The 23,123-nt window shown below is 39.8% G+C and overlaps 1 protein-coding gene across 1 annotated transcript in view; it reads left to right on the top strand.

The window, feature by feature from the left end:
• RYR3 (ryanodine receptor 3) overlaps positions 1–23,123 on the top strand; it is a 577,606-nt gene that overhangs the window by 492,007 nt on the left and 62,476 nt on the right. Inside the window, exons 79-90 of the mRNA XM_074955741.1 lie at positions 8,964–9,070; positions 10,076–10,127; positions 11,207–11,263; positions 17,126–17,225; positions 17,424–17,503; positions 17,830–17,906; positions 20,176–20,249; positions 20,510–20,527; positions 20,991–21,071; positions 21,564–21,652; positions 22,223–22,351; positions 22,732–22,836. Coding sequence (XP_074811842.1) covers positions 8,964–9,070; positions 10,076–10,127; positions 11,207–11,263; positions 17,126–17,225; positions 17,424–17,503; positions 17,830–17,906; positions 20,176–20,249; positions 20,510–20,527; positions 20,991–21,071; positions 21,564–21,652; positions 22,223–22,351; positions 22,732–22,836 — 969 coding nt within the window. The remainder of the gene's footprint in view (positions 1–8,963; positions 9,071–10,075; positions 10,128–11,206; positions 11,264–17,125; positions 17,226–17,423; positions 17,504–17,829; positions 17,907–20,175; positions 20,250–20,509; positions 20,528–20,990; positions 21,072–21,563; positions 21,653–22,222; positions 22,352–22,731; positions 22,837–23,123) is intronic.

Raw genomic sequence — 23,123 nt, 5'->3', positions numbered from 1 at the left:
TTTGGACTAATATTTTCCATATTCTCAAATGAAAAGTGACTTTTTTGTAAAGTTTGACAAAAATCCATTCAAGTATATTAAGTTATGCAAGGTTTAAAAATGCATCTTTCCCACTTTAAAAGGAAGTATTGTCACACTTTTTTCCATGAACATAATTCAGGAAGAGCTAAATTTGAAACTTGGTCTGTAAAAAGTGTTCTTTATGGTGTGTGTCCTCAATCTAATTTGAAAATATTTGGTTGAATAAAAAATGAATTAAAAATAACTGATTGAAAAATCACTTCTGTGCATGCCCAGTAGGCACTTAATTGGTTTTTTTTTACCCCATTCTTTTTTGTGACATTACCATGTATGTTCTCCCCACCTAGACTTCCTCCTTGATTAGGCACAAGAATTACTTCCCCTAGGCTTCTGTCTTAACTTGAGGAATAAGAAGAAAATGTGGGTTTGAATAAAATACAGATTGGGCTCTGACCGCAGTCTATGCTGCATTTTGTAATACGTTGAAATAAACAAGCTAAACTTTGATTTGGAAATCACCTATATCAGATGCCAAGATACAACTGTCATAATGTGAAGTATGGTAAAGAGACTTCTTTAACCCAGCCTTACAAAAAATTGTCTCAAGTCAGACAATAGCAGCAATAAGATGTAAAACTCACCCCTTCCTACCCCACTGAGGTAAGAAATGCAGAGCCCAATACAGTACATCTAAATGCTAACATTTTTAAGAATGGATAATTTTTTTCTCCCTCCTTTTCTCAAAAACACCCAAGGAAATTAAAGAACTTAAAGCAACCATAATTATTGTGTACTTAAAGTTTATTTTTTGCAAAGTGAAGGTTCCTACAGCAATGTTTGCTGGTCAGATTGTACATATTATTTATTTTCTGGTATGCATTTGAAACCTCTTTGGGGTAGGGACTATGTCTTCCATGTGTTTGTATAGCACCTAAAACAATGGCATCCCAGTCCTAGTGTGGGTCTATCACAATAATACCAATGAAAACAGACCCATATGCAGGAAAATGTGGTGGCATGAAGAGGTATTTGGTGTGCTCCCTCAATGTACCTCAGGTACACTCAAAAGTCTGAAGAAAAATGTTATTTCACTGAATGTTTGCTTTAGTTTGCATATTATTTCACTGACCAATCAGAGGATCAAAATTGTACAAAATACATATCCTTACTAATCATTAACCACCTAAGCTATTATACTATGTTCTGTTTACCCCTCTTGATCTCACTTTCACCCCCCCTCCCAGGCACCGTTCTATTAACCTCTTCCTCCATGGTTATCAGAACTATTGGATAGAAACAGAGGAATATTCATTTGAGGAGAAACTAGTTCAAGATTTGGCTGTAAGTACTGGAATAACTGGGCTTAGTTATCAGTGCTCACTTCAATATATATATTATATATATATCTAAAATAACATGTATTTGACTTTTGTGTACCATAGTTATATGTTTAAATTTATAAAATAGCAATTCCCATGCTTCAGGGCATAAACTGATCACCTGTTTTGATCAGGAAGAAATTTGCACCAGGGTATAGTATTGCACATTTAGGTATATTAAAGGTGGTTTATGCCCTCAACCGAAGTATATGGTGTTGATTACTTTCAGAAATAGAACTGGACTAGATGGACCATTGGTCTGTTTTTGTCAGTATGGCAATTCCTATGTTCCTATGTTTTTAATTATTATTTGTTTGAAGACTTAACATGATTGATGCTTTCCCTTTTTTGAATTTTTGTTGTTACATAATACTTTATTTTAACATTCTAAGCTTTAACGCAAATTAAATTTTGCCATTTTCTTGTTGGTATTCTGGAATGAAATGTAAATATGCATAGCCATATTCAGCAGAAATTCAGCATTCATGTATCGTGGATGTGGAGGATTAGCAAACTTCTGCATCTTGGCACCTAATCCTGATTCAGAAAGATCTCCATTTCTGTCTTTCTCCTCCACGGAATTCCTAACTCCAGGTTTTATGCATTTGTCTAATATTTCTAAAATGGCTATCTCCTTGGTGTCTAACGACCATGGGAAAAGAAGATACCACTTCAGTATCTCACAAGGAGGATGTGCTTAAGTCTTAATTCAACATGAGCTAACACTGACATACACAGAAGAAGCCTCATTATACCTTTTAAAAGGCACTGGCATATGGGGAAGGATTTGAATTTTTGGAAAATCATAGGTAACTATCCTACCTATGTAGCCCTAGCTTGACATGAATAATTAGACATGGACTCACCAGAGAAGTATTAGGGGGAGACTGGGACCAAGTGGAAAAGGAATTCCAGAGAGTGGTATTAAATGGGCTCAATGGGTAGTGATCAACAGCTCGATATCTAGTTGGCAGCCAGTATCAAGCGGAGTGCCCCAGGGGTCCATCCTGGGCCTGGTTTTGTTCAACATCTTTATTAATGATCTGAAAGATGGGATTAATTGCACCCTCAGCAACTTCGCAGATGACAGTAAGCTGGGGAGAGAGGTAGATAAGATGGAGGGTAGCAATAGGGTCCAGAGTGACCTAGACAAATTGGAGGATTGGGCCAAAAGAAATCTGATGAGGTTCAACAAGGACAAGTGCAGAGTCCTGCACTTAGGAAGGAAGAATCCCATGCACCGCTACAGGCTGGGGGCTGACTGGCTAAGCAGCAGTGCTGCAGAAAAGGACCTGAGGATTACAGTGGACAAGAAGCTGGATATGAGGCAGCAGTGTGCCCTTGTTGTCAAGAAAGCCAATGGCATATTGGGCTGTATTAGTAGGAGCATGGCCAGCAGATCAAGGGAAGTGATTATTCCCCTCTATTCAGCACTGGTGAGGCCACACCTGGAATATGCCCAGTTTTATTCCCCCCCACTACAGAAGGGACAAATTGGAGAGAGTCCAGTGGAGGGCAATGAAAATATTTAGGGGGCTGGGGCACATTACTTATGAGGAAAGGCTGAGGGAACTGGGCTTATTTAGTCTGCAGAAGAGAAGAGTGAGGGGCATTTGATAGCAGCCTTCAGCTACCTGAAGGGGGGTTCCAAAGAAGATAGAGCTAAGCTGTTCTCAGTGGTGGCAGATGACACAACAAGAAGCAATGGTCTCAAGTTGCAGTGTGGGAGGTCTAGGTTGGATATTAGGAAACACTATTTCACTAGGAGTATGGTTAAGCACTGGAATGGGTTCCTAGGGAGGTGGTGGAATCTCCATCCTTAGAGATTTTTAAGGCCTGGCTTGACAAAGCCTTGGCTGGGATGATTTAGTTGGTGTTGGTCCTGCTTTGAGCAGGGGATTGGACTAGATGACCTCCTGAGGTCTCTTCCAACCCTAATATTCTATGATTCTATGAAAAAGAAAAAAGAATGCTTAGCAGAGTAAAGCAGAAGTCTGTTAAATGCAATAAATAAATAAATGGCTAAGCATACCACAGGTCTGTTCAGTGTCATTGCAATTTTGAAAAAATAGGACCCAATTGCAGTCCTGGAAAAAAACAATATCTACTTTTGTTATCTGAAGGGAGTTGGGGGGGAACCAAATCAAGGCAGCAATTTCACAAGGATTATTTCTGGTGGCTAAAACTTTACTGATGAAATGTGCCACATTGAGGAAAGAATGCAAAAGTATAAAGAGCAAATCAAAGTTGTAGAGCAGAAAACAAACTAAATGGAAAAAATCCCTAAAAGGTCAGAGAGAAAACGATGTTTGTTACTTTGGGTTTATGCAAATAGGTTAAAAGAAGCTGTCCTTCAAGGACTGTATTTAGTGAGTGCAGCTTTGCAGGCAAAGTGTACTAAGGCCATGTCTACACTTACAAGCTTACAGCTCTCCTGTTGACATAAAGAAAACCAGCTTAGAAAGCTGCTGTAGATAGGTCAGCGGGAGAGCGTCTCCCGTTGACATAGCGCTGTGGCACACGAGCATTTATGCCAGCAAAACTTATGTCACTTGGGGGTGTTTTTTCACACCCCTGAGTGACAAAAGTTTTGCCAACATAAGTGCTAGTGTAGGCTTGGCCTAAGTTAAGAAATAAGTGCAAAAAACATAAAAGGTAAGCTTAGAGACATAGAAAGAATTCAGATGAGTTATGTGTCACTTTAAAAGATAAGTAAAGCGATTTAAGGAAAAAGAGTGAGGCATTAAAAGGAGGTTTGCACAAATTAAATCTGAAGGGTCGGAGGGAATTAAATTGTTGGGAGTTGTGGAAATGTTAGAGTAAAAATGTTAAAGAAAAGGGAGGTAATAAATTGAAGTGTTAAAGAAGAGAATTCCTGGTTTGATAATAAACCTGATTGTGGCAATATAACTTGGTGCAGTCACAGCAGGTGAAACCCTTAGTAATAAAAAAAAATGCAAAGGGAAGGTCAGGTGTTGACAACTACCACCACCGTATAATTTCTTCCCCTCCCCCAAAGCCTTTACAGCCATTCTGAAGGGAATGGGCCCTTCCCGATGAACGTGTCTGTAAACAATTAATTATGCGGTCTGCTTTTAAAAAGTATGGCATTAAGTCAATGCGTTCTAATAATACCGTACATGGTATGTGGGGGATACATGCTGTACCAAGTAAAAGCAGCCTTAAATGATATGAAGCAAGAAAACTTGCCTTCTTTTGTCACCCCATAAAAGTAAAAAAATGTGTACAAGAGAGGTAACATCAGTGGGGCAGGCTACGAAAATTAACAAGAGTCCAATAGCACAAAGTTAAATGTGAAACTACTGAAACCCATATGGTGTGGAAGAAGTTTGTTTTCCCTCCTCAAATACCCTTGCAATATAATGCACAGTCTGGAAAGCCCCAAACTTGTACTGCAGTTTGCACCTGGGGGACACTTACAGTGCAGGTATAATGTTTTACAGACAAAGTTGCCGGCATATGGGTTCACTCTGGAACAGTCTCCAAATTACACAGTACAGATTATATGCTGGAACACTGGTAAAGTAAAAACTGCCTATGCTGGTAATAGCAAATATTGTGTGGTGGCTGAAGAGGACCACTATAGACCCAGGGAATGTTATTTTAATCGACCTATGTTCTGTTTCACATCTAAAAGTCCTGAGGTAATAAATTTTGTACCAATTTTTATAATGTAATTAAAATAAAAGCAAAATTAACATTACAGAAGGATGCTTTAATGGCTGAGAAAGTTTATAATATAGAATTACACCATGGTGGACTATACCAGACAAGGTGAGCTTGCATCCCCCGGTTTGTACTTTGAGCCTTATATTAATGGTGGTTCAAATTATTACAACTAGTCTGGTCTTGGAAATGTGTTGCTCCGTTGTGAACTTAAAAAAGAAACCATAGAAACATAATGCAAATGAAATGAATGCTAATGTGAAAAAGCAAAACAAAAGCAGTGGAATGTAGGTCTAAATTCACATAAGTAATTAGACACGGGTAAGGCCACATTTCTTGGGAGACAGGATTAGGGAGGTAAATGGAACAGCAGGCTGGAAATAGAATGTCTGTGCCAGCTAAGATAGGTAAAGGGGTCAGTAAGCTGAGAGACAGAATGTTTGTATTAGCTAAGATAAGGGGGAAACACCCAGGGAACCATTTACCAGGGCCAGCTCAAGGCACCAGCAAAGCAAGCACGTACTTGGGGCGGCACTTTTCCACAGCTGTTTCACGTGGCAAGCCTGGGAGGGAGCGGGGAGAAGCGGAGCAGCGGTGCATTCAGGGGAGCAAGCAGAGCAGAGGTGAGTTGGGGCGGGGGGAGTGGGCGCAGGGAGGGCTGCAGGAAGTAACCCAGGGGGTGGGCAGAGGAACTGCTCCCTGTCCCAGCTCACCTCCAGTCCACCGCTGTCTCCTTCCCCAAGTGCACCGCCGCTGCTCCGCTTCTCCCCCTCCCTCCCAGATGCAGGAAGCCTGGGAGGGAGAGGTAGAAGGGGAAATGCGGCGCACCCGGGGGAGGAGGTGGGGCCGGGGATTTGGGGAAGCAGTTGGAATGGGGCAGGGAAGGGGCGGAGTTGGGCTGGGGGTGGGCCAGCGCAAAAAAATGGGCAGGGCGTGGGTGGCAAAAAATGTAGAGCCAGCCCTGCCATTTACAATGGACTAGATAAGCCTGAAATGTAAGAGGAGGTAAATATAAGAACATGCTGTACAGGGATTGGTTCCTACAAAGTAACCAAGCCAAACCCAAAAGTGTCTGATGCAATGCATAGTAAATGCAATGTAATGTATAAATGTTTATAAAGAAAGAGGTTTTCTGTGTAAATTTGGATATGTATTATGCTCTTTACCCACCTCCTATGCAGGCTGTAACCAGTGCGGTGTGAGCGGGGCAGCCACCAGGGCACAAAACTTCTGTGGTGGAAAAAGGGGTTGGAGAAATGCCAAAAAAAATCCCTGACAGGGGGTGCAAGTGTAACCCACACACCTTCTGGGTGTGGTGTTCTGTCCCTTCTAGTGGCACCGAGATCACTTAGAGAGAGTTAAATGAGTCTGCTCTACAGCCTTAGCTAACAGCCAGTTGGCTTTTAGCTCATGTGGTAGAGGCTCATACACTAAGCTCCAGAGCTCCCCAGTTTGATCCTGCCTGCCGACAACCGGGGTGTTTGCTCACTTCGGGTGCTAAAATGTCTAGTTGCAGTTCTGCTCCTACTCTTGAGTCTAATCAAGAGTGTACCTTTGCTGTGTGCCAAATAAAAATAACTGAGTGACAAAATCTAGAGTCAAACTGAGTTCTTGGAAAGCTGAGTAGAAAGAGATCTCGGAGGTAATCCCGACACCTGACAACCATAGTCAGATTCTTTGTTCACTTTTTAAAAATAGTGGCAGGAGCCCTTTTGACTAGACAGGGATTCCCATTCAAGATTCGACCCATGTCATGACAGTACAATTCCCCTGTCTTTGATCTTCATTGTGTTGTACTAGTTTCTTTCCTTCCCATTAACTCACTTGCTGCCATGGCTTTTCATTCTCACAGATTTGCTTGAGAAAAGTAAGGCAACCTCAGTATTGTACCTTTTCTTTCATATGTTTTCTACTTCATAGTAAATTTTCAGTTGTAAGTAAACAAAAATTACTAAAAAGATCATACTGTTTACAAACCTATCACCATTTTAATTAATTACATGGGAGCAAATTGCTTCCTGTAAGAGGTGAATATTTCCATGTCACAGCAGTGGCAGGATCAACAGGTCCACTCTGTGGAACTTGCAAACACTGCAAAACATTCCTCTCTGGAAAAGATTTTCCACCATTGGAATGTCATTCACAGTACTGACATCTCCTTATACTCTAAACTGCTACCAATCCCAAAAGACACCCACTCAAAAAACAAAACAAAACAAAAAAAAACACCTATCCCACTGAGAGTTTTTTACCTCAAAAATTGCCAGAAACTCTATGGATTCTATTAGACTTCACAATTGCTATTGTTTTTACTTGGAGGTTGCTCATATATTACAATGATGGAAACCTTAAAATAGGCAGACACCTACAGTTAAGGATGAGTACCTGTTTTCACGCTAAGACTTCATTTTCAGTTGCTCATAACTTTCTAAAAACTGTCACCTTTTGGGCTGATGTTTCATATGCTTGATCTCTGCTTAAAGATGAATTTTATTAAAACTTTGAGCTAACGTGGTTCAGCCAGCTTTTGAGTCAGAGGAAAGATAGAAACCAAATATCTTTATTTGGGGGAGAAACAACAAAAAACTCCTGAGATTTCTGTCTAGCTTAATGATAAATTGGCTTAGGGTGGAGGGAAGATATCTGAGATGGTTATAGCCCTCCTTAAGGAGAGTGACTTTGATTCTTCAAGAGAAAAATAGTTTTGATTTGATCAAGTTCAGAGTGTTCATTGCTTATTTGTAGTAAATCTGGCACAACATTAACATTAAGCATGTAATGTGTGCAGGTAAATAAAGAGGGCTGTGTGGCACAAGTATGCATTGCTAACTTACGTGTGGAGAAAAAAATTTGTGAAAATAAGTAATACATTTGATGGGTCTTCTCAGGAACCTTTCTCTCATTACTGCACAGCTTGTTAAGTACATCTGCATACCTCCTAGTCTGTGTCAACATTTATGGTGGCAGGTAAAGTACAGGCACTATATATGTAGCTACATGCTGCAGTAAAAGAAAGGCTTCATCCACACTTGCCATTCCCACCCATCCTTTGGGACTGTCTACCACACTACAGGCCTGATAAAGTTTCTTACCCAGTGAGACAGGGTGGGTGACATTCTATAAGTCCTACTCAGGTATATCAAAACAGTCTATATCAGGGGTTCTCAAGCTGGGGGTCGGGACCCCTCAGGGGTCACGAGGTTATTACATGGGGGGTTGTGAGCTGTCAGCCTCCACCCCAAACCCCGCTTTGCATCCAGCATTTATAATGGTGTTAAATATATTAAAAAGTGTTTTTAATTTATAAGGGAGGTCACACTCAGAGGCTTGCTATTTGAAAGGGGGTCACCAATGCAAAAGTTTGAGAACCACATGTAAGGTTAACAGATGTCTCACTGATCTTATGACTCAAGATTAGTGATATATAAAAATATCACAGTAAAGTCTTCACTCCCTTGACAGTTCTCTACAGGAGGCATCTGTGTATATTAGTAAAAATAGTTCCATTTCCTTGCTGATTTTCCTGCTGAATAACTCAGCTGGGCCTTTCATTCATCTTTGGTGGCACAGAAGCCTACATATTAATTTCTGCTGAATAAGGTTTGTAGCTGTCTAAATCAATACATTGCAAATGAGAAATTTTAACTTTACTATCAAATAAGAGTAACAGAATTAGGTATTGTAAATGCTTAATAGTCATACAAAATAACATGTTTCTGATGTTGTAAACTGCTGAATATCATGAATATTGGCAAAAGAATTTAAATTAAACAAAATAAAATTATGATGTTTTTGACTGAGTTCAATTTTCTCTGTATTAATTTGTTGTTTGTGATGCTTTGTTTATAAAATATTTAAATGTAAATCTTTGTACAGACACCTCCAAAAAAGGATGAGGAGGAGGTGGAAGAGACTGAAAAACACCCTGATCCACTTCATCAGATTATCCTCCATTTCAGTCGCAATGCTCTCACTGAGAGAAGGTAAGTAGAACCACATTCAAAATTACACAGGACCAATCTACACAGTCCAATTTTCAATTAACTAATTATAGAATTACCCCATAAAAGTAAATTCATTGTCACAACCGAAGTAAAATCATACATTACTGAATCAGTAACAGACCTTTTCATTACAGAAGTGATTTAGTACCAATGCAGTTCAGTATTGTAGAGGATGAGCAGTGTTCTGCCTCTTCTTTTCTGCTTTCTACTTGCCCTTATGTATTTATTTTTCATGTTTAACCTCTATATAAACTTTATATTAGTACAAATTTTAACACTTTTTTTTGGTCAAAGGGGAAGAGGCATATATAAAAGGTAGTGAATATGTAACACAGACATTGCAAAGCTCAATTTCTCAAAGACATATGAGCCCAAACTAATAATTATTGCCTGCTGCCAGGATGATCCCACTGCTGTTTGGTACTGATATACAAATGTTCATATTATTAGCAGGTTTTCATCACACTTCATGCAATATGTGGGAAATGGTTCAAAATACCACTGGTGGGAGAGTGTGATTTCCTGTTAATGCCAGTTTCTGCCTTATTTGCAATTAGACTACTGGTAGAAGAACAAATTACAGACAAGCAAAGCATCCCTCCACTGTTTTGCAGATTCTTCCCTATGTTTTTTGAATACATAATCTATCTATAATCTTATCACAGATAATCATTAGATAACGGGAACAGCTATAACTGTTATCTCCAGCCCGCTTTTCCAGACATGTCAGCACTGCCTGTTAATCAGCAGTAAAATACATAACTATCTTACTCTCCTGCACATACATATGAATAAATATGTTTTAACAAAGAATTTCACATGGACTGAGAGATTAGGAGATATGACTACAATATGGCTTGCAGATAATGAAGTGTATACCTTCCCCTTAATGAAAATGAAACCTGCATTCTGGCAGCATTATAAGAACCTCAGATGTTAAACCCACATAATAAACATTTTGAATTACATTTTTTCTCCTTACAGCAAACTAGATGATGATCCTTTGTACACTGCCTATTCAGCCATGATGGCCAAGGTAAATATTTAATTTCAAGCCCTATTCCCAATCCCACACATGCACCTCCAATTTATTTGTGTGTATTTTCTGCATGCTTTCTCCTTTTATTCTTTTGTCTCTTTTGTAAACTACTTGATATTAGTGGTTCCTGGTTTGTACTCTAGCCATATTTATATGGAAACATTGAATCAAGTTCTTCCCTGAGTTACACACTCCCACGGAGTTAAATTTAATTCATTGGATTAGGACAGGTGTAACTGATGGCAGAATTTAGCCCATTGTTAGGGCCCAAACAAGGGACTTTTTGTACTACAAAAAATTATAATTTTGCCACTTCTGCTACACTGTCTTAAACAGAAAATGATTTAATGCATTAAAATAAAATTTTTGAGAGACCCTATTCAGGCAAAACTACTATTGACTTCAGTGTGAATTTACCTAGAATATGGACAGAGGCAGGACTTAATATTTGCTCCTTAACAGTATTTTTATTATTATAAAATAGGTCATAGAAAATCAGCGTGCTTTAATCCCTGGATGGTATTTCATGTTTGTCAATCAGTACTTACAGCATGACAGACACAAATCAATAAAAATCAATATTCATAACAGGTCAAAAGTAATTACAACTTCGTCTGAGAAAAAAACATGAGATCAAAAGCAAATACTATAGATAAATATACTGAGTTATGACCAAAAAAACACAACCTGGAATAGTAGCTTCATTTTATTTGTTGGATTTTTGTATGTGTGGGCAAATACTTTAAGGCACTCTCAGCCTGGAGGAATATCAATTTCTTAGCATTCAGGAGCACAAGTGTTAAACGTTATAAATATATATATTTTAAATGCTCTGTCTACTAATGGCTTTTCCCTCTCTAAATCTCTTTACTAGCTGCATTGCCAGTAGTAAGTAAAGTTGCAGTATTTACATAGAGTAGGTTTTAATATGCTTAATTTACTGCTTATGCCTGTAATAGTTTTACAAAGTTTCTGTTAATTGCTTTTTGCTCACTCAGCACAAATTGTAATAGAAATAACCACTGTTTGTTTCGAACTGAGTAAAAATTTGCAATTTCTCGTTCTAATGTAAAAAGAGCTGTCAAAGTGAAGAAGAGGAAGAAGAGGATGAAGAAAAAGAGAAGACATTTGAGGTGAGAGTTTAAACTACCTTTCCACACTGAGTGAAAGCACAGAACATCATTTTAACAGGAGCCTGACAGGAGATGTGCAGTGACAATAGCCATGTGGAGGATATGGAGGAGCTTTGCTACTTTATTTATATAATAGCAGATCAATGTATTAACACAAATTTCTGGAAGCAGAAAAGCTATAGAATAGGATGGCAAGCTGTCTGCATCAAGCTCAAATTTCTAATCCATTACCCTTAAAGCTTTGCCTGAATCTGTTCCTGCCTATTTTTAGGCTTGAAAAGATTAGATTTTTATCTGTAAATATCAGTAAACATCAAGTTACACGCACAAACTGATGAAAAAATATTTTCATTCACAATAACAGAGATTTACTGCTTGAGAACTTAATAGAGTTTGATTTTAGAATATTTACTTTGTCTATTTTGACAATTTTGCGTTTCAGTCGTTATAAAGACAGGTTTCAGAGTAACAGCCGTGTTAGTCTGTATTCGCAAAAAGAAAAGGAGTACTTGTGGCACCTTAGAGACTAAACAATTTATCTGAGCATAAGCTTTCGTGAGCTACAGCTCACTTCATCGGATGCATCCTGTGGAAAATACAGAAGATGTTTGTTTTTATACACACAAATCATGAAAAAATGGGTGTTTATCACTACAAAAGGTTTTCTCTCCCCCCACCCCACTCTCCTGCTGGTAATAGCTTATGTAAAGTATTTCTCTCCTTACAATGTGTATGATAATCAAGGTGGGCCATTTCCAGCACAAATCCAGGTTTTCTCCCCCCCCTCCCCACACCCACCCCAAACAAACCCACTCTCCTGTTGGTAATAGCTTATCTAAAGTGATCACTCTCCTTACAATGTGTATGATAATCAAGGTGGGCCATTTACAGCACAAATCCATGGTTATAAAGTTTTAATATTTTGAAACTCATTGTCTACTGTCTGATTTCTGTCTGTCTGATTTTCCCCATAGTTTCCTGCAACTGTGAAAATATAAATAGATAAAAATTGAAAAAATGCTTAAAAAGTAAACATTGTAATCAGTCAAAATTATTTTAAAAAAATTCTGCCAGCCGAGCTATATTTTGTTTTGATTTCTTATTTTCCCTTCTGTTGACTTGGCTCTACCTCCCACCTCAACACTCCCTTAGTTTCCTTCTCCCACTGTCATCTTTTTGCCATCTTCTATGCTGCCCCTAATGCCTGGAGCAGTTTAATCTCTTGGAGCATCATGCAACCATCCTTATTTCATTAATCTCTCTATCAAATACATTTATTCTACATAGTTTATCAGTTAATCTAGCAATGAAAGGAGCATTCACGGCTGTTATCATGCACATGGAGTCGTGGCTCCATGCATCAGGGTTCCCTAGGGAGGTCCAGAATACCATTGAGGACCTCCGCTTCGATGAATCACACCTCTTCAACTTCTTTTCAATGGACAAGTCTCTCCATAAAGGATTCCAGGGCTACCCTCCATTCACTGGGGAGATACATGCCTGCCCCAAGAGGAAGTTTCACTGCCCATCCGTGAAATCTAGATATGTGGCTCAGCAGTTTTTCCACCAGAGTCCCTATGGACCACCACGTAAGAGATGGGGGTTCAAAAGTCCCACTTTCCTACACCATCTGTAACAGGCTGAACACCTCAGTCTCAGCCCCTGGCTCGACGTTATTATTGACAAGATCTTAAGAGCCGCAAAACCACTAAGCCCAACACCTCAACCCCCTCACACCATTTGGGGGTCTTTTAGCATTCCTTTTAAACACCTGGAGTGCAGTAACAATGGACAAGTGCGTGCTGAACATCATCCACTTTGGCTAAACAATAGAGTTTGCATCCCTACCTCCTCCAAAAAAAATCCATCCCCACTCCCCTTTGGGGACCATTCTTATGAGAGTATTCTCAAACAAGAGGTGACAGTGCATCAACGAGCAATAAAATACATCGCTCCTCAATACCAAGAGAGGGTTTTACTCTACCTACTTCCTGATACCCAAAACAGAAGGGTGGTTGGAGACCAATCCTCGACCTCTGCTATCTCAACCACTTCATTCACAAACTCAGATTTCACATGCTCACATTGACAGCTATAATTCCATCTTTAGGAAAGGGCATGCGGTTCATGGCTCTCAATATGAAGAACAACTACTTTCATGTAGACCTTCATCCTGCCTACAAATGCTTTCTTAGATTTGTGGTAGGCTCCGTCCATTTTCAGCACCAAGTACCCTCCTTCAGAATAGCAACCTCAGAGTCTTTACCAAGATATTCTCAGTAGTAGCAGGCCACATCAGACATCATGATCTCAATGACTGGCTCCTTGTTGCCAAGTCCTGCCAGAAAGCCTATGCATCCCCTTCCATGATGCTACACCTCCTCTCTTCACTGGGAGTCAGCACGAATGTTAAAAAAAATCTGTTCTCACCCCCACACAATCTCTGGACTTCATCGGAGCAACTTTATAGTCTGTCACCGCAAGACTGTACCTGCCCAAGGACAGATTCCAGACCATAAACAAATCATGGCTCATGTCACAAGCAACCTTTGAGTACCCATCAAGACATGTCTGTCCCTCTTAGGTTATAGGGTTTGTGCACTTACATCATCCCTTCAAAGGACTCTACCTTCATTGCCTTCAAACTTGGTTGTGGTCAGTATAGTCTCCAAGCTGTCATTCCTTGAACCTCATAGTGATAGTTCCGGCCGAGGTATTGTCTTCACTGCTGTTGTGGACAAATCCTCATTGGATATGCATGGGCATCCCTTTTCCCCTTTCCTATCTGGCCAGGACCATTATTACGGACGCATCCCTATTAGATTGGGGAGCCCACATGAACAGCCACACAGCACAATGTGCCTGAACATCTTGAGAATCCAGGGTGCATGTGAATATCCTGAAGTTTTAAACTGTCCAGAAGCCATGTGAGTCCTTTCTTCTGTTCATCTGCACTTATCGTGTCCTTACAATGTCAGAAAACACTATGACTGTCTTCTACATCAACAAGCAGTGGGGAGCAAGATCCGCCTTCCTATGTGCAGAAGCAGTCAGTCTCTGGAACTGGCGTATCAGCAATCAAATCACCCTATCGGCAACCTACCTTCAAGGGAAGCAACATGTCTGCTGAGGGAATCTGCAAGCACATTTTACAATTGATCACAAGAGGGAGCTCCACAACTCAGTACTGCATGGTATTTTTACTCAGTGGAGGACCTCAACCAGGGCAGGGATCTGTTCAGCTCTCAAGCGAACAATAAATGCACCGCATATTGCTCCAGAGGAGCACTAGGTCACCATTCCCAGGGTGACACTCTTCTTCTTCCTTGATTGGACTGCTCCTGCCACAAGTTTTATGCACAATCCGGCAGGACAGAGCATGGGGCATCCTGATCGCCCCCTTCTGGCCCCAACAGTTCTGGTTTCCCAAGAGCCTATGGATGTCATCCTGACCACCAATCATCCTACCAACATTCCCTGAGCTCCTGACCCAGTGGGAACAGCAAGATCAAGCACCCCAATCCGTGTCCACTCCACTTCAGGGCTTGGTATTTGGATAGGCATCATCCTTAGAACATTCATGCTCCACAGCCATTTGAGACATCCTCTGTAACAGTAGAAAGAACTCTGCTACAAAATGTTGCCTAGCTAAATGGAAGCGCTCCTCTTCTTGAACACTCCAAAGAGGCATTGTCCCAGAGACGACAAATATTTCCCTCATCTTGGACTACATCCTATCTTTGAAGACGTTAAGTTTGTCCATCAGCTCCTTGCAAGACCACTTGGCGGTGGTCAGCACATACCATCCAATTTCTAAGGGCTACTCAGTCTTTGCAAATCCACTGACCAATAGATTCTGGAAAGGCCTAATAAAAACATTCCCACCTACTCAGAAGCCTACTCTCCAGTGGCACGTGAGTCTTGTTCTTTCAGTACTCACAAGTCATCCTCCTCCCTTGTTTTGAGCCTTTAGTGACTTGCTCCATGTTCCTCCTTTCTATAAGGTCACTTTCCTTGTAGCCATCAACTCAGCAAGAAGCATTGGTGAACTTGGAGCAATGATGACAGATCCTCCATACAATATATTCCTTAAGGATACATTTATTAATGTCTACACTCCAAATTCACCCCTTAAGTAGTTTAGGAATTTCAGGTTAACCAATCCATTCACTTACCTGTGTTCTTCCCAAAACCACATGCTTCCACAGAGGAACAAAGACTCCACTTCCTCAATATTTAGCAAGCCTTAGCTTTTTACATGCAGAGAACAAAACCAGCCAAGAAATCTCTGAGACTGTTGCTATAGTAGAAAGTCAGAGGGCAAAGCATCTCCACCCAGAGAATCTCCAAATGGATCTCTGGCTGCATTCTACTCTGCTCTCAGCTTTTAAATCTCTCACCCCCATGGGGTAAGAGCTCATTCTACCAGAACACAAGCAACAACTATGGCATCTCTTCAGGAAGGTACCCCTCCTGGACATCTGAAAAGCAGCCACATGGGGCTCCAATCACACATTTTCAAGACATTATGCCCTGGCGCAGAATTCTTCTGTTGATGCCTCCTTTGGGATGGCAGTATTCTGCTCAGCCCTACAGTCTACTTAGGTACTGCTTGTCACTTACCCACAGTGGAATACAATAGGGACCATCACTTGAAGAAGAGGAGGTTACTTACCTGTAACTGGGTAACCCACCGTGGAATACAGATAGGGACCACACATCTCAAAGAACCTCCGGTTCGTAAGTACCCTCCTCATTTGGAATTTGTGCTTGGTGGTTGTAGTTAATTATTTGTAGTATGATAGTAACTGGAGGCCCCCACTGTAGTCATAACCCCGTTGTACTAAGTATTGTATAAATGCGTAGTATGAGAGACTATCAGCGTCAGGAATAGAACCCAGATCTCCAGACTCAGTGCAGTTCCCTATCCACTAGACCACACTGCCTCTCTAATACTCTTCAAATCATATAATTCACTTATAGCAATTTTCATATAATTGTTGAATCAAAATGTAATAGTATACCAATCAGTCAGGCTTTATTGCTTTAACCAACATTATAACTGGTTTGAATATTAGTTATGTACACAGTGGAGATACCTAACAAATAAATGCAAGTAGATTGAAATAGAAGTACTCAGTACAAATAAATCACAAAAATACATAATAATTTGAATCACAAAAACTGCTCCATTAAAGAGATTTGAACATGCAGACTACAGGCAGGACTAGCAGCAGTATGAGGGGAAGAACTGATTTAGGAAGTGGCATCCAGGAATGATAAAGATTCTGCAGGCAGAGGGAGGTGGTTTTAATCAGATATTTCCCAGCCTTTAACGAAGTTCAGATGTATCTTAGGGGCTGAGAAAGCATAAAGGTCAGTTCTTATTTCACTTTAGAATCATAGAAGATTAGGGTTCGAAGAGACCTCAGGAGGTCATCTAGTCCAACCTCCTTCTCAAAGCCCACTTCTAATTTTGATGATCACATCTGGCACAAGCACACAGATCTATAGTCAACTAAATCCATCCTTCAGATTCTAACAATGTTGCCTAATTTAAATTTTCTTGTTGCTGAATACTTTCCACCCTCTTGTAGAGGAGATGTTCAGGTGAGGAACAGATGACTTAAGGAACAGAAGGTTTAAAGAGTAAAAACACTGTGTATAACCAACAGTCTTTTAAAAGATGGAGCAGTTTGAGAGAGAAGCCTTTCTTCTGGCCACCTGGTGCATTATGGATCAGATTTTGTGGGCCAGCCAAGCTCTGCCTGAGTGCAGCTTATCTGACTCTATAGCTGTACTGGTCATACTGTATGTACATGCAAATAATGCATTCATTGTGGTGTTTGTTTCCAAACTCAGGAGAAAGAAATGGAAAAGCAGAAAACTCTTTATCAGCAAGCTCGTCTGCACGACCGTGGAGCTGCTGAGATGGTTCTTCAGATGATTAGTGCAAGCAAAGGTAAAGTTCTGTGAAGTATTTAAATTATGTTAAACCTATATGCAATTATATAAATATATCAGCTTACTAAATGCATGGTATATAATAAATCAAAATTAAATTCACATTATGAACTACATTAGGTATACTCCGTTCTGTTTTCCGATATAATCAGTTACGTTAACACAGATTTTAATTGTTATATGATTGTTTTGACAGGTGAACTGGGCCCCATGGTTATTGAAACATTAAAACTTGGCATTGCCATTCTAAATGCTGGTAATACCTTAGTTCAGCAGGTAACAATATTAAACTTTTACAAGCCTTCTCTTTGTAAAGGGAGCATATTATTTTGAGAATTTTAGTTTATTACTACTGGTCTTATGCTAGGAGGAGTTTGGTTAATTTTAGATTAGATGACAAAAAATGTGGGGGGTAATATTCTGGTTGGTTGAACAGTTAGATGCACAGTAACATAATAAAGGCTAGAGCAAACTACATTTTAATAAGAGCAATAATCAAATATATTGCTGGCCAATTTTGTCAATATGACAATGTTAATTTGGCAAATTGTCAAATTATGATGATTTTTATATAGTTTTTCCTAAATCTCTCTCTCCTGTAGAAAATGTTAGACTACCTTAAAGAGAAGAAGGATGCTGGATTTTTTCAGAGTCTCTCTGGCTTAATGCAATCCTGCAGGTAAAAGCACAAACCATGTTGTTACAGCTTTAGTAGCATCTAGGTTGGTGGCTAATTGCTCAGAGTTGGTGCAGAGTTTGGATTACAGCAGTCGACAACTGAGCTGGGAATTGATCTAGAGGGAATTGTATTTGTGGATCTTAGGCACTTCAGAAGAGTAAGTTCATCTGTGGAATATTCTTCCAAGAGAAAATAAAGCGTAGGCTGACCTTGTACTTCTCAGCAAGCACACATAAGAGTAATACAGCATTTGGTAGGTTTTAGCTCAGTGATCATTTGCAATGACAGTAGTGCCTGTTGCCCATGTGTGTCTTTCTGGGCAACAGTAAAACCAATGTTCACTTGAAGACAGTGAAGACATAAAATGTAAAGGACACTGGAAACAATATGCTAGTGTTTCCCTTTTTGGTTTTAATAATATCACTGTGAATAAAAACAAGTACATGTGTCGCTGTGAAACTAAATGAACTGCACTAGCTAAAAAACTTAAAATATATTCAGATTATAGAAATAATTTTATTTCACCAGTGTACTGAGAGAGGTTACCAGCTTCTGTTCTGGGAAATAAGCTTTCCTGTATTAGCAATAGAAAATTATTCCTGGGGGAATTCTGCCCCACTGCACATGTGCAGAATTTATGTCCCCCACATATTTCTTTGCTTCCCCACAAAAAAATAACTTTTTGACGGGGAAGCAAAGGGAAGCCATAAGAGCGGTCATGCGACCCTCTTCAGCAGTCTGTTTTGGGTGCCCAGTGCAGCCAACAGAGAGGTAAATCACTGTGGGGCAGGGAGCAGGACTGGGGAAGACCTAGCTGGTGGCTCCTATCCTGTGGCGGGCTCAGCTGCTAGTACCGGCTGGTCTGTGGAGGACGGGACTTCCTCTTCCCCTGCATGGCATCCAGGGCCAGAACACACCCAGATTTCTCCCCAGCTGCAGGAAGCTCTGCAAATCTCCCCTCTCCCCGCCCCCTGCTCCCGCTTCCTGCACCTATTGCTCCTCAGCTGCAGGGGGAGGTATCCCTGTACAGGGAGCTGCTCCCCCATCCGCCCAACCCCCGCGCATCCAGACCCCCTCGTACCCAGACCATCCCACCAAGTCTCACCCCCACCCCTGCACTCGGAATCCCACTGATGAGTCCCACTCACCCTGCACCTGGACCATTGCAACGAGCCACCCACATCCCCTCCCCACCAACACCCAACCAGCTGCAGCTGGATCCCCACCCCACTAAGCCCTACTCCCCCAGCATCTGGACCCCCCCCCACAATCAGACCCCCATGCCGAGCTCTATCCCCCTCAAACCCAGACCCCCTGCTGAGCCCCAACCACCTTCATCTGGACCCCCCCCCCCCCGCAGAGTCCCATTACCATTGCACCCAGAACCCCCCAACAAGCTCCCGCACCAAGATTCCCCATTGGGCCGCTCACACCAAGATTGCCCCACACAGAATTCTCTCAACCCCCACCAAGTCCCTGCATACTTGGATCCTACCTTCCTGAGCCTGCCTGCCCACACCTGGTGCACCTGGCACAAAGGAGCCAGGACCCTGGGGTGTTTCTGGAGCAGGCCCAATCCTTTCACTATGTCAGGTGTTGGGTGCAGTCTCTCCACTGAGTCCGTGTCCTGCGGTGGGGCAGGGAGCTACACAGTGATCTCCCACCTCTGTGCAGCCAGTGGCCTGTGCTCCCCAGTGCCATGCTGGAGCCTCCAGATTTATTTGACAAATATAATTTGCAGAATTTTAAAATATTGTGTGCAGAATTTTTAATTTTTTGGCACAGAATGCCCTCAGGAGTAGAAAATCAATCTTTCAATAGGTTTTGACCTTGGAAGACAATTAGACTCTCAACAGGTTCCTTTTAAATGGTAACAGTTTGGTAGAAACCATACGAATGAGAAATAAAGTAAACTCGAATTCTGACTTTTTGGCAGGTGCGACAGAATTGAATCAATACTCAGAACAAAATGTTGGGTTCCTTTTCTCTTCTACATATAGATGTGTAGCTCCTCTTGATATTAATGGTAGTAATAGGTGTATATCAAGAGGAGATTTAGAGCTGTATCTTTTCAGAAACAGACACTGGACCCTTATCCCCCTCCAAACCCTTTTATTTAAAACATGTTTCATTTTAGATATATGAGTCTGTGTGTATCACAGTGGGTAAAATGTGTGGGTCAAGCCTTCCAGAGAGTTCATGGAGGAAATTAATTTTGCCGTTACATACAGCAGCAGAACTTTCTCAATTTTCTGTGCTTTGTTAAAAGTGTTCTTGACTTGAATGCATTTGAAAGACAGAATAAAGCAGAAGGTCTTGGAATGGTTACTGAAGAAGGAACTCGTAAGTATAATGAATAAAACCCATTTAATTCAAGTAACAATTAAAGAGTTTATTATGCTGCCTTCTAAAACTGGAATTTTCAGGGCTGTTTTAGCACATTGCTCTCTTTATTGATAGCCTCATTAAAATTAGGATTAGATTAGATTTTTTAACATGGTTAATGTTTATTAAAATTCTAGCAGTAAACATTTGAACGGAAATTATCTTGTAACTTACAATTTGCTTATCCTGTATTCTTATTATTTTTCTCTGATCCACAGTCATCGTTCGTGAGCGTGGTACGTTTGGGTTTACAGCTTTTGATGCTATTGTGTGTTGCAAATACAGAAAGAAATCTTCTTTAATTGCATCTTCCCAGACATCCTTTAGGTTTAGTTTTATGGTCTGCAGCAGGTTGCGTGTTGAGCTTGGACAAAGAATTTGATGCTTAATTAAAGAAGTGTCTTTCATATTTAAGGCATGGTTTTATTGACAACTAACCATTTACTTATTAGAACTTTAGTCCAGTAGTTTTTACCATGAATGCATTGGAGTGCTAAATATTTTGGCTTTTGCTTTTTCTGTTCCATAATTTGTTTTATTATCATTACTCTCAGTACATTTATTTAAAATTACTTTAAAGCAGCTTACAGTATTTGCTTTTTATTAGAATCACTTATTTTGAAGGATGCTGTTTAAAGAATATATGTTTTGCATGTTTCATGATGAACAATGATCACATTCATTGTATATATTTTCAAGGTGAGAAAGTGCTACAGAATGATGAGTTTACTCGAGATCTGTTTAGATTTTTACAGCTGCTTTGTGAAGGTCATAACAATGGTAAGTAGACTGGAATGAATTTTCAGGAAAGTGATTGTATTCATATTCTTAAAAGGAAGGACAGTAGTCCTTAGTATTGATGCTATTCAAATTGACTTTCTGTTTTTTGCTAAAGGAAATCCAGTCAACATTCTAAGCTAAAGTGGTTCTTCAAAATGTGACAAACAATGCAGTCTAATCAACTTTCACTCTTTAACTTTCACTCTTTAACTAACAGTCATAATGACATTCCAGAATTTATACATCTCACCATTAATAGAAAGATGGATGGCAAGACATTCACAAAAAAGTTCTTGTTATATGTTTAAATTATGATATATTTTAATAAAATTTCCAGAATTTTTAATAAGCATCTGTGCTTTTAAGTGTAGTGTATATGAGATTGTTTTTCACAATTAGTAGCTATAAGAGTAATTATAGTGGGATAATCTCCTATTTTTTTTGTTTCTTATACATATATATTTATCAAACACAAATTATTTGTGATTTCAGATTTTCAGAATTTCCTACGTACTCAGATGGGCAACACTACAACCGTGAATATTATTATCAGCACTGTTGACTATCTCTTACGTCTTCAGGTAAAAAAAAAGACAAAGACAAAACAAAGAATAAATTATTCCCCTCCCCTTCCACTGAGGCTAACACAAGGAGCAACACTAGCTTTGTGTAGTCTTTGCACTGGGAGTATCACAAAGATACTTTGTGCCCACCCCTGTGCAGGTGAATGAGGAAGCTGCCTGCACCCTCTGCTCCCTCACCTGGTGCACATGCTCATGGCTGCACATGTTTTGGATGGACTTAATTTCATTTGTGATTACTAGTGTGGTAATCCTGTATATGAAGTTGACCTGTAACTAACAGGCTTAATATTAAAGTGTACTGCACTTGTCGTCTTCATTTTTAAATAGCCCATAACTGTCAGATGTGCCTTTGTAAAACAACTGAGTAATAATGTATTTCAGTATTGATCACTGCAGAATACATAACTGGACAAAACTGTATAACATTATTGTGGTTAGAAATAAAAGCACATAAAAATGTGAAATCCTATCTACCATTTCAACTTCTGTTGATGTGATAATGTATGACAATTGCTGAATATATAATATGAGAGTGGAAAAATATAATATATTGTCATTTGTTCTTAGGAATCAATTAGTGACTTCTATTGGTACTATTCAGGAAAAAACGTGATTGATGAATCTGGACAGCGTAACTTCTCTAAAGCTTTGGCTGTTACCAAACAAATTTTCAACTCACTTACAGAATATATCCAGGTAAATGGAAACCTGACACAAGGATGTTCAAATTTCAATATTTACAGTAAATGTATTTACATATAAACTGCCTGCTCCTCAGCTGGTGTAAGTCATCAATTGACATAGCTTCATCTTCATTGATTTGAACCGAGCTATGCTCAGTTACACCAACTGTGGATTTGGTCCATAATGTAAAAATCTATAGATATTTTTGTGATTGTCTATATGCTTAACATTCACAACCTATGTGGTAATTATATTTTGGAAGACATTCTAGAATAACTTCATGGAAGATTGTACTTATTTCTTGAATTGCTCAAATAGTAGCCTTAAATGGGAAAAGCATTTCTTACCCTGATTGATGCGTAAAGAAAAAATGTGTTTTTCTTTATTTTTAGGGACCTTGCATAGGTAACCAGCAGAGTCTGGCTCACAGTAGGCTGTGGGATGCAGTTGTTGGCTTCCTTCATGTCTTTGCTAACATGCAAATGAAACTCTCTAAGGTATTTTCAGTTCAACAATTATCTATAGTGCATATGTATTGTAAGCATAAAATGCAATAAAATGTGCAGTGAAAGCTATAAGTCAATCAGGAAAAAGGTCTCTGTTCAGTTGTGTATAGCATTCTTATTTTCATTATGTAACAAATAGCCCTCAACTTAGATGATAGCCCTAGAAAAAACTGTTGGGCCTTCTGCTCTATGGATTATGATTCTCCTTCTGTGCTCAAGTGAGTCAGCTAACCTCTTAAACATGTCCACATACAGTGTGCTTCAATTTTCTCTTTAGA

This window comes from Natator depressus, chromosome 6, assembly GCF_965152275.1.
Source record: "Natator depressus isolate rNatDep1 chromosome 6, rNatDep2.hap1, whole genome shotgun sequence".
In the NCBI taxonomy this organism is placed as follows: domain Eukaryota; kingdom Metazoa; phylum Chordata; order Testudines; family Cheloniidae; genus Natator; species Natator depressus.
Note: the sequence above shows the minus strand (reverse complement) of the source record. Positions and strands in the feature narration are given on the sequence as shown.